Genomic DNA, 11,833 nt, shown 5'->3' with positions numbered 1-11,833 from the left:
CTTGCTCAGTGCAGTAAAATTAAAAAGATAATAATTATAAATATTTTTAAATAGTAAAAATAAATCAGTAATTTTGATGAATAATTAAAAAATGGGCTTACGGGGCTCCGCCGTAGAAATTTTTTTTATTAAAAAGGGCTCCGCGAGTCAAAAAAGGTTGAGAACCACCGCATTAGAGCATTGACTATATTTGTATAAGATTTTGTATTTTTCGCCCTGCATCTGGCAATGGTAAGAGTGTAACCTGGAATAGCAGTTCATCAGTTGTATATATGTTAGGGTGGATTAGCAAAAACTATAGGTTGAACTGGATGAAATATATGACTGAAGAACTAAACACGGGTAGAGAAGAAGTCACAGCTGTATTTAAGTTGGCACTTATGAATTTGAAGCTGGTGTTGTACATTTATGGTGTGGTGGCTCCCCCCCCCCCCCCGCCCCCCCCCCCACCATAAAAGCAGACGTGGCTCGGGATCTGTCCCGTAAAGTCGAGTTTTCTTAGGAGCAGGTTTCCTATGCTGTGAGCAGCGTGAATCACCTAGTGCAACACGCCGTCCTCTCACCAATATGAAAAGCAGTCCTACAGAGTGTAATACGGCTCATGACAGTGGTTTACGTGGGGCGTGATTGGCGGACTGCTTCTGGGGGAGTTGAATGCGTCGTGTGCCGCACGTGTGTTTTACCAATCTTTTCTCCATTTTTTTTTTCGCTGTGTTCTCTTTTCCTTCCCTTCAAACCGGAGCATTCGGCCGATAGAGTAGCTGCCCTGATCTTATGCGCCACGCTTGGAAAACACAAATGCATAGTGTGATTATGTAACACATTTCAGCTGAAGCGAAATGATCCAGATTTCCAGTTCGGTTCACGTGGCACAAAACGCCTACTAGGAAAACCCGGCATTACGAGATACCGGGAGAGAAACCTATAGTCTCTCTTGTAATCTCTCGTATTTGGACAGAGCCTATTCCTACCCCCTCCTCTTTTTTTTTGCCTTCTTATTTACAGCAACCGATCTCCCAAACAGATTCGCTTTCTTCACTGGACTTCAGTTTTTAGCACTTTGACTATACGTCGCGGGGGCGAAACATACGCTTGTCGTCGTCCACTGCTCCAGTGGAACTGAAATTTTTTTTTTTTTTTCTTCTTTTTCAGTAGCGAGTTGTGAAGTGAATAAAACACGTCAAAAAGGGATGGAAAGCAGTGACATTTTGTTGTTTCTCGTAATTTTCGTAGCGAGATATTGGCTGTAAACAAAAAGGAGGGAGGGATAAAATAGGAATAGTAGGAGAGAATTGGGATAAAATAGGACAACTTTCGAGGAAAATTTTTTGAAGCTGGACAGCCAGATTTTGACGTTTTGCTACAAACAATGATTTTTTTAAAAGATTAGATTCCATCTGAAACAAATGAAAAAACACTGCATGACAGAATTAAATGAAGAACTGGAAAAAAAATTTAATTACCACCAGAGGGCTCTGAAATTTTAAAAAAATTTCAAAGTCTTGGAAACAGTTTGTGCATTTTTTTTTTTTGGGAATGACCCATATTCCTCCTGTATAGTGAAGCCAACCTTTTCTTATTTTAGAGTAACCATTTAATTTATCTTTCTGGCTAGGTAAAAGCCAAGTTCATTGACCAAAAGTAAATTGACCTGGTTAATATATAGTTTATACAAAAATTGACACGTTTTCAAGACAAATTCAATTGGTGTAATTCGACCAATTGAATTTATTTGTCTTGAAAATGTGTAAATTTTTGTATGAATTAAAACCAGGCAAAGTTTCTAATTTTTGTGATAATAATATATACGAAGGTTTTAACAACTGGATGTTGCGAAGATATATTTTGGAAAGAGAAAATTCAACTGTCCCTGCGGGGAATCGAACCCACGTCCTTTCACTTTCCGGGTGAACGCCCCAGATCACTAGACTACAGAGGCACCGAATCTCTCAATCTTTCCTTGCAGCTCGTGTACATTGAAAGGGACCGTACATGGACGGCCGGACCAGACTCAGGCGTCACTCTCCGTATGATAGCGGAGAGTGACGTCATCCTTGTATAAGTTGCCATCTGGTGGCAGCGTCAGCAGTTGTGAGCTTGGCCTGAGTCTGGTCCGGCCGTCCATGTACGGTCCCTTTCAGTGTACACGAGCTGCAAGGAAAGATTGAGAGATTCTGTGCCTCTGTAGTCTAGTGATCTGGGGCGTTCACCCGGAAAGTGAAAGGACGTGGGTTTGATTCCCCGCAGGGGCAGTTGAATTTTCTCTTTCCAAAATATATCTTTGCAACATCCAGTTGTTAAAACCTTCGTATGATAGCAGAGAGTGACGTCATCCTTGTATAATAATATATAGTTGTTATTTTTAGTCCACGTATGTTATTTTTTAGAGCATTTGCATTCCAGGCTATAATGTACAATGGTCTGTGATGTATTGGTAGTTGTACTGTTAGGCAGTGAGAGTGTTGAAATCAAAGCTTTATAAATAAGTTCAATTTTAAAATTAAGAGCCCAAAGCATTGTAAAAAGTTCCATTAAGCTTGCTAATTTCAAGAGTATTGACAGTGGATATATTTATTGGGTTAGAACTTGTGAAAAAATTTGAAACATTTGCTCTATACTCAGTTGTGGTGATGTTTATTGCATTATTTTGAAGTTCTACGTGGCTTTCACTTGAAGACACTGTAAAACTTCATTTATAGCCTCACTAACAACAATAGCATAGCTCCCAGGAAATCCGGGAGTCTCCAGAATTTCTACTCCTTCTCCCAGACTCCTGCAAAAATCCTTTTATCTCCTGAATTTCGATCATGATTGTAAAAAAATTCCTATTTTTAAGGAAAAATTATTCCCAAAGAATTTACTTGGAAGAAAGACATGCTTTCAGTTTTGATCTCCCGAAATGATGTGACAATGGTGCAGGTTTCTCCCTGACTTATATCAATTGTAACGATTTGGCTAATCACATGGAAAAAGTTGTAGCCAAATGAGAGGGAACTTAAGCCAAATTGATGCGTCATAAAATGTGAATTCCAAAACAACTGCGTCAAATGGCCGATTTGAGCATTAAGAGGCCAAATGGACATTCACGATTTAGCGAATTCGATCTTTTATTTATTCGCCAAATGAAATATTTTGTTGCGATTTGGCGCAATGGCGATCAGCAGTGCAAACCCTGCAATGGTATTTCATTACAATTCATTACTACAATATTTAATTTTTTTGGGGGGGGGGGGGAAGACAAAATTCATGAGATGACTTGTATTTGTTTGACCCTATGTCCCGTTTGGAGCGAACTGATATTTTTTTTGTTTTCATGATTTGATTGTTAAGTATTATTATCGGTAATTTAACCTACTGGTTGGCGATGAATTTATTAAATCATGATCAAGTGCAAAAATCGCAAGATCATCTACATATACCAATAAAATTGCACTCCAGTTTAAATGTTATATGCATTTGCATCTTGAGAGACGAGATTTTCTCCAATTTCAGCTTTGAATGTATCACTGTATTCTGTTTTGAAGTTGCTATATTTTTATGTGAATGATTTAAATTTAACTCAAATTATTTTTAGGTCCTCGGAAAGTTGGAATTTTTTGGGATGTTCAAAACATCTGCATTCCAAAATGGTTTATGAAGACTCCCAGCCGCCTGCTGAACTTCTTGAGAGTTTATTTTGAAGATCCAGGTTACGAGTTGACGCAGTATGTTGGTGTGATGGATTTCGATAAGGAGCCACCAAAACTCGAAAACCTGTTGTCTAAAGTTGTGGGTTTTTTTTTTTATATATTTAAAATACAAACTACAGGCAAAAGCCTAGTTACAGTTTGCATGATGAATACAAGACAAAGATAACAATTTTAAAGACAGGCAACACTGAGCAAATCTTCCAAATTGTAGGAAAGACACCAGAACTAATAGAGATATTAAAAATGATAGACAGAGGGCCAGCTAAATATGAGCCCCAACCCTTAACAATGTTCCTCCTGACAAATACCTCTTTCAGCCGACACCATAATAGAAGAATCTCTAGTGTGGTGCTGCTTAGCTCTGAAATGTTCTGATTGCCGATTTCTGTATATCTACATCTTCTCTATATATCAGAGTAAATTTTCCCGCAGAATCCTTGATAGTTAAAAGGCTAGTCTGAGGAATCCTGATAATGAAGCTGTTCTACTGAAATCAAATTTTTGTATATTTAATCAAAAAAAGTGTCCCTCGCTACTGCTGTCCCAAGAATACTATATCTCCAGGGCAAAATGAAAGAGGGCCTGAGCAGCACCTCTTAATTTACGTATTTATTGTTATAAACCCTTGTGCCAGATCTTATCGTGGAAGCTCTTATTAAACTGAGGTCCCTGCATGGCCCCCAAAAGGAGTGGGTCTAGCATGGCCCAAGATAATACTCATCAGATGTGATTCTATTTTTGTTTTTCACACTACAAATTCATATTAGAGGGGGCCCACCAAAGATATCTCGGCCTAATGCCACTGTGGTGGTTGAGTGGTCATAGTGACGGTTCAAACCCCACAATCTTGCCGCAGTGATGGTTGGCTGAAGTCGGTTTTCTGCGGTTCCCAACTGCAAGGCACGAATGCAAGCCAATCTCCCCATTAAAAAGTCTCACTGCAGAGAGCAACAGGCTTACAACATTACAATTATTCATTCATTACACTTCACTCACTATGAGTTGAGAAAATACTCAGTTTAAAAATTTTATGGCAGCATTACACAGAAACAAACTTTGCAGAAGGTTCACTATACATACACACACATTCTAATGTATACCAATTCGTTAGAAGTTCTGCAGAGGAATATGGACGAGGTGCATGTCTGGTTTAGTAGTAGCCTAGGGGCCTTACTGCGAAATATGGGGCCATGGGTCTCTATGCCATGCCCGGTTGAACTCATGGTTGAGACTCATGAAATTGGAGCCTTTTAAGCATATTGGGAGGCATATTCACGGATCAAGAGCTTTGATTGTGATCATTACCAGAATAAGAGCTCCCGTACACAAGAACCGTGACCCATAGCTTCAACTGAAATAATCATGATGGTAATCGTTTAATCCTAGTGTTCATCTGAGATGTTGATGAATATCACCTGAGTATGAAATCAAGCATCCATCCTCAATTGTTTAAGTGAGCATACTATAACCCCTACAAGCATAGGGCTGGCAGGGTTTTAGTACGGGCCTGGGGCAAACTTCATTGTTTTTGTTACACTATAAATTCAGTATAGAGAAGGCCCCAGAGGGGGAGGGAAATGATAATCACTGAGATGCTTGCAATAAAAAGAAAAAATGTTATTCTTACATGAAATGTGCCTTTCTAAACAAGAAATTTTGGTCGCAGAATGTATGGCAGAATCTCAATAGTAAAGGCAGTAGAGTTTTTGGAGAGTGCGCAATAGTACCTCACCAAAAACATATTTTCAGACGGATGCTCTTCGATATGTGCTATCATTAATTAAAAGGTACATGTGCACCTTCTTTTGGGATTGGAGTTTGTTTTAATTGGTGCATGGCCATCAAGGTTATGCTGTGCCAAACAATGTTCAAGTGGTGCAGTGACATGTGGTAGAATTTGCATTACCCAAGTTGCACCATGAGAAGAGACCTACCACATTACATTACACTGAACCCTGGTTACGAGCATTTCCACATGCAAGATCGACCTTTAGAGGGGCACATTGTGTTTGGAGAGCACATGGAATCTGTCAGAGAAATTTTGAGCTACTAACTTTCAAGACGCATTTTAAATTAACAGAAATGAATAAAGATAACATACAGTATAAAGGTATTTTCTTCTGATACTTTAATTTTTTACAAAAATATCAGAAAATATTTTAAGTTTTTGATCGTCCTGGCAAAGGCATGCCGCCCCCGCCCCCTGTGAAGAAAGGAAACTCTTTTCAGACAGTAGTATCTTAAGGACGGCAAAATATTATGTCTCAGGCAGCAGAATTTCTAGGACTGACCCTCTGTATGATGACATGAAAACTAACAATAGCGAAGGCACAGCTATCTACCACAATACCTTAGAGCGAGTGTCAATGTGAGGACGGAAACGAGCCAAAACCTTCGTACAACCCAATGCCAAGACCGCAGGTGGTTCAAAAAGCTAGCATTAGATGTTACAACTGTAGAGAAAGAAATCTCTCAAAAGACTGTAAAAATAAGTCACGTGGCACTAAATGCGTTCGGTGTAATAAGTTTGGCCACAAAATCTATTGATTGCACACAGAAAGATGTGAATAAAACAGTGAGAGTCCCTGATAAGCGTAAAAGAAATGTCAAAGTCGTGAAGATCATGCACAAAGAAGTAGATGCATTACTTGATACGGGAAGTGATGTGACCATTATCAATCATGCACAGAAGTTTACATAATTTGAATAGGTATTTTCAATTAACTTTCAGTAATTTGGCGATTTAGGTAATTTGGCACATTCTCGTCTGATAAGTGCCGGATTAGCAAGAGTCTACTTTGTTGTCAAAATTTAGTATGTATGTTAACTAACTTTAATGAACATGATTTTATTTGAAAGATTGTGTTGTTCATTAATTTATGTCAAGTTGTTTCCAACATTTTAGATCACCATCGCTCATGTAAATGGCAAGGCAAAAAATGCAGAGGATAGAAAAATTGTTCAACTCATGAGAAGATTTCACAAGAATGTAGGCCCCTCCTGTCTATCTGGTAGAATATTTTGCATTCTGTAAATAAAGGTGTGGGGTACCTTTTTATATAGATTGTATGGTAGTACATTTATTTTCTCTCTCAATTTGTGTGCAGGCGATGGGGGATTCTCAAAAGTAGTTAAAGATTTGAAAGCAACAGGTTCTGAAGTCATAGTTGTTCATAGAAAAAAATGTTCGGAGTCATTAAAGAAAGCTGCCAGTAAAACTATTCAGCTGGATTCCATCATGGCTAATTTGGAAGAAATATCTGTAAGATATAAATTTTTATCTGGTCTTCTCTAATTTTTATAACATTCATTCATTAACATTAATTTCAGAACTTTTCTCAAAAAACTCTCAACCTGATTGCGCCTGTTACCATTATAGACTTAGGCTTACTTTATTGATTTGGCTATAAGCCAATTTCAAAGTGGGTAGCAACACAAAATTTACATGCACAATTTACATTACAATAACAACATTAACATAAGCAAAACTGAAACAATCACCAAGTATCTCAACATGAAACAACTAGTATCGTTTAACAAAAAAAAGGTGAAAAAAAGTAAATAAAATAATTAGTTATACAAGAAACACATACAAAGTCTATATCCAAGTACTAGACTTGTAATTTTAACTGGAAAAAGGCTTATTCACTGTACAGTGATCGATGTCTGGCTACATTAATAAGGAAATTATATACATCACGTATGTCAATATTTCTCAATGTTAGTATTTGTTCGAGGGAAGGGCGTAATATATGTCCAAAATATTTTCTTCTGTAGTTCTCAAAAGTAGGGCAGTAAAGAAACGCATGATTCCACGTTTCCAGCTGATTTAAATTGCAGTATGTACAGTTACTATTGGAATTTATAATTAAAAAATTATCGTTTATCCTAATAGAATTGCTACCAAAACGCAATTGAATTAATATTCTTTTGAACAAAATCCCAGATGTGCTCAAAAGGTAATCCTCCGCTTCAAAAACATTTTTAATAGTGCGGTAAAAAACAGAACCATAGCATGTTTGCAGGAATCTCATGTCTAATTGAATACTCTGTGATATCAGCGTGTGAATTATAAATGGGAGAACTGGAGAAACCGCGAGACACCCAGGCTCTGTCGCAAGAAGCAAAATAAATGGGGGGAGGTGTTTGAGAACAGTGGGTTCTTCGACCATTTTGAGGTAGCTGAAGCCAGTATTTTCAAAAATGGAATTTAACCAGTTAATTTTGGAGTTTCTGTGTGAGCCCAACAAGTTGTTTAAAAGTTTAGAGAAACATAACCTAGGAAATCTTGAGCTATTCATAGATATGATTCGTCCATAAAATTTAATAAGAATTTTTTTCAGTGCAATTGCCACTCGAGGTTGACCCAATTCAACGCGAATCATGTATCCGGGTGTATTTGTAATAATTTTTTTATGAAAAAAGAAAAAATATATATGTTCCAGTTCATTAATATAACCTGCTGACCAGACTGGTGCTGCGTATGACAGCACGGACAATATTATTGAATGGAAGAGTTTTGTAGCTGCATTTATGGATGAAATTTTTGCCTTTATAAAATTTGGCCAAGCGTTTTGGATAGCCAGTTTTGTCTTTGCCACAAATCTAGTTTTTTCAAAGGTGAACGAACGGTTGACGAAAACGGGACACACAAATATGTATAATTATTTACTGTTTCAAGTGGAGTATTCCGTAATCTCCACTTCTCCGCATTTTTCAATTTACCAGCTCGTCTGAATACCATGACCTTGGTTTTATCAACATTTATTTTTAACCGAAATTCCTCACAAAACCTACCAAGTATATTTATTTTTCTTTGTAAATTTATTGGCGAGTCCTCCAAAATTACTAAATCATCAGCAAAAAATAGAGAATGAATTGAGGTTGTTGAACTAAGTTGAATAGGAGAAATGTCAGAGTTATTGAAATGGTTTATAAGTTCAACAATGTATGAAGAAAATAAGGTCGGGCTTAAAATTTCTCCCTGCAGAAGTCCTTTTTGAATATAAATTTTATCAGTAGAACCAAGGTCAGTTCTTATTGTTAGTGAAGCTTTGCGATAAATATCTTTGATCAAATTTACGAAGCGAGAACTCAAACCAAATCTACTTAAGACATAAAAAAGGATCCCATGGTCTATGCTGTCAAATGCATTCTTGAAGTCAATGTACAAGACATAAAATCTTCCGCGAGGTCTAGAGAGCTTCTCTTGTATTATACAGTTGAGTACAAAGATCTGATCGACAGAGCTGTAATTTTTTCTAAAACCAGCTTGCTCTTCCTGAACGAGCTTGTTTGTCTGTAGCCATTTTGTTTAGCCATGTGATCAGAAGCAGGATCATCACCCACCTCAAAATCAATCACCGATTGGGTATAGAGAATTTCAGAAACAAACATCAAATCAATTACGCTCGCACCGTTGTGCCCCAGGTATGTGAATTCGCCCTTATGATCAGAGGGTAAGCAACCGTTTAGGAGAATTTAAATTGTTTGTTATTGCAAAATCATACAAAATTTCACCACATCTATCAGTTCTCCTGTCTAAAGAACGGCGATCTATTATCTCATCTAGTTGCAACATTGGGAATTGGAGTTTAGTTCCCACACGAGCATTAAAATCGCCCATTAATATCACGTATTCAACATTTTTGCAAAATTGAGGAAATATATTTAGAAAATTTACAAAATCACCGTCATGGTTGTTTGAAGGGGGAAAGTAATTTATGGCAAGTAGATAGTTAATTGCGCCGAGGTTTAACTGAATTATTAAAGAGAATCTGGATCTAAATAGGAGCTTGAAATTTTTTATTACATCTTGTTTTAAACCTAATAGCATACTGTCACTAGGTCGGCCCATATTACTTACTTTCCCTAACTGCAGCTTCTTGTATAATAGTATAATTTGAAAATCCTGGAATCATTTTAAATTCACTAGTTAGCCATGTTTCTGCCAAAAAAAAAAAAAAATCAAAACTTAGTACAAATTTTAAAAGATCCGGGAAACATGATTTGTTATTAAAGCCAGATATATTATATGATAAAAACTATAGAAAATTATATATTTTTTGTTTGCTGAAACTGTGACCGGACTCGAATTGGCACAATTTGGAAATATGTGGTCAGTTGGTGAAACATGATTTAACACTATTTCCCAATTTGAAAAATCACTCACAGATACAGGAACTACGTATGAATCGCTATTTATAAAACTATGATAGTCACTATGATAATCAGGATCAATCTGCCCACTGGTCGAAACAGCACTTCGACTCATAAAACAGTTACAACTTTCCCCTCTGGCTGTGAAATCACCAATATCATTTCGGGCATGATTACCAATAATCAAATCACTCTGGTTAAACACTCGCTTTTAACTGATTGGCAGACGAAGGATCACATGCACGCTGGTCTTCATAGACCAAATCTTTTTCGTGATCGAACATGAAAATCTTTCCGTTCATTAATAATCTGTTGTACCTAAGTGAAAAACTGCTGGGTTCTGGGGATCTTTCGCAAAATCCAGCAACTTCTTTCTAGCATACCTGGCGCGAGCACTGTAGTCCTCATTGATGAATATCTTAGAACCCTTCAGCTTGCTAGCATTCCCAAGCACAGACGTCTTGTGACAATAATAAGTGAGTTTACCGATCACCAGAAGAGGCCTTACACCTACCTTGCGACCCAATCTGTGAATTCTATAGAATTCAACACCATCCACATCTAAAGTTTCAGTTCACAGTTTTTTAATTACTTTTTCAAGTGATTCAGCAGTCTCGTCTGGACCCTCGGGGACACCAACAAAGACAAGGGTTTCCCTTCTATGTCTGTTTTCCAGTTCATCAATTTTGTCCACCATCAGCCTGTTCAAACGATACAGATTTCCAATGTCTTCACGAGATATCATTTCACCAACGCGGTTTTTCTCAAGTTCAGAAACACGATTTTCCAAAACTCCTAGGGACAATTCAAACCTTTCCAGCTCACACTGTAAGTTGTCCACCTTACCGGACACTGATTCCAAGCTTTCATGGAGGTCAACATGCAAGGATAACAGCATTTTTACTCCCCCATTTAGATCAAAGTCTCCATCCGGTTGATTTTCGAGATCTATCAATTTTCTTACACGTGGTCTCATATTGCGAGATGGCATAATAGATTCATCGGCCGGCAAGCGATCCTTTCGCTTCAACTAGGACGTGCACACTGGAACAAGAGGCTCATCATCATCATTAGTTACATAGCCCGCTTCATCGGAAAACCGATCAGCTGTCTTCGATGAGGGTATATTTTCAGCACACGTTCCGAGCTCGGACCCAACACAAGCAATACACTTCCATCATGCTTTTTCACTTTCAGTTATCAAAGGTGGAACATTTACGCATGAAGGATGGAAGCATTTCCAGCATTTGATACATTTCATGACATCACTTTTCCCCGAAAAAAACTTTCTGCATTTGTCACACATTATATTACTCATAGTCTGTGAACTTATTGTTTAACTGCCTGCTAAAAAGGACAAAAATAAAATGATCAAATAAAGCTGGGAAACTAAAGGCTGGCGTAAATCGTACTTTAATATTGAGATTACTTTGATACAGCGGAGCAAAAGTGATCTGGATTCTGCCATGAAGCTGGGCTGGAAGAGATCTTGGCAACAAGATATGGCAAAGTTCTGGTCATCATTTAATTACTATGATTTGAGATTAATTCTTGCTGCAGTTGACACTCATTATAAAGAACCCCATAGAAAATGTTATATCAAAAAAGGATGGACATTACATTGAAAGAAAAAAATTTAATATAATTGTTGTGCCAAACCATTTGACACTTATCCTATCAATCGTTGTACTGGAATGATTGCTATAACATTGGTTTATTATAACGAGCGTCGACTGTATGAAGATTTCATTTTTATTTGACAGATAACTGATGAAGAGTATGATTAATATGATTCAGATGCTATGGAAATGGATGGTAAGAGGCCCATGATATTCATATTCAACTTTATTTCTATATTTTACAGTCCCTGTGGAATCGACTGAACCTGAAATAGGTTTACCAGCATGTTCTAAAAGTAAAAGGATTATTTGGTGGTGGTGCATGGCCCGGGTGATCTGATCTTGCCTGAAATAAGGGAGGAGGAA

General features: G+C 37.4%; 2 protein-coding genes across 2 annotated transcripts in view; both read left to right on the top strand.

Annotated features, from left to right (window-relative positions):
* The first annotated feature begins 296 nt into the window (after positions 1–296).
* Positions 297–6,897, top strand: LOC149083615 (meiosis regulator and mRNA stability factor 1-like). The gene is made up of 4 exons (XM_089234108.1): positions 297–342; positions 3,575–3,768; positions 6,595–6,678; positions 6,797–6,897. The coding sequence occupies exons 1-4, from the start codon at positions 312–314 to the stop codon at positions 6,818–6,820; spliced, it is 333 nt and encodes a 110-aa protein (XP_089090234.1). The 5' UTR covers positions 297–311; the 3' UTR covers positions 6,821–6,897.
* LOC149083614 (uncharacterized) overlaps positions 6,870–11,833 on the top strand; it is a 21,438-nt gene continuing 16,474 nt past the window's right edge. Inside the window, exons 1-2 of the mRNA XM_089234107.1 lie at positions 6,870–6,951; positions 11,612–11,663. Of these exons, the coding sequence (XP_089090233.1) occupies positions 11,651–11,663 (13 nt within the window). The 5' untranslated portion in view covers positions 6,870–6,951; positions 11,612–11,650. The remainder of the gene's footprint in view (positions 6,952–11,611; positions 11,664–11,833) is intronic.

The sequence above is a fragment of the Pholcus phalangioides genome, unplaced genomic scaffold (genome assembly GCF_987345545.1).
Source record: "Pholcus phalangioides strain wild (caught in Gottingen) unplaced genomic scaffold, Ppha-v1.0 ptg000008l_1, whole genome shotgun sequence".
NCBI lineage: Eukaryota > Metazoa > Arthropoda > Arachnida > Araneae > Pholcidae > Pholcus > Pholcus phalangioides.
This window is presented reverse-complemented; position numbering and strand designations above follow the sequence as displayed.

Excerpts from the sequence above, each read along its gene's own strand:
- LOC149083615 (XM_089234108.1), top strand. The coding sequence starts at position 312 with ATGAAATATATGACTGAAGAACTAAACACGG. Across the intron at positions 3,769-6,594 it reads AAAACCTGTTGTCTAAAGTT|ATCACCATCGCTCATGTAAA; the intron begins GTGGGTTTTTTT and ends CCAACATTTTAG. Across the intron at positions 6,679-6,796 it reads TGAGAAGATTTCACAAGAAT|GCGATGGGGGATTCTCAAAA; the intron begins GTAGGCCCCTCC and ends ATTTGTGTGCAG.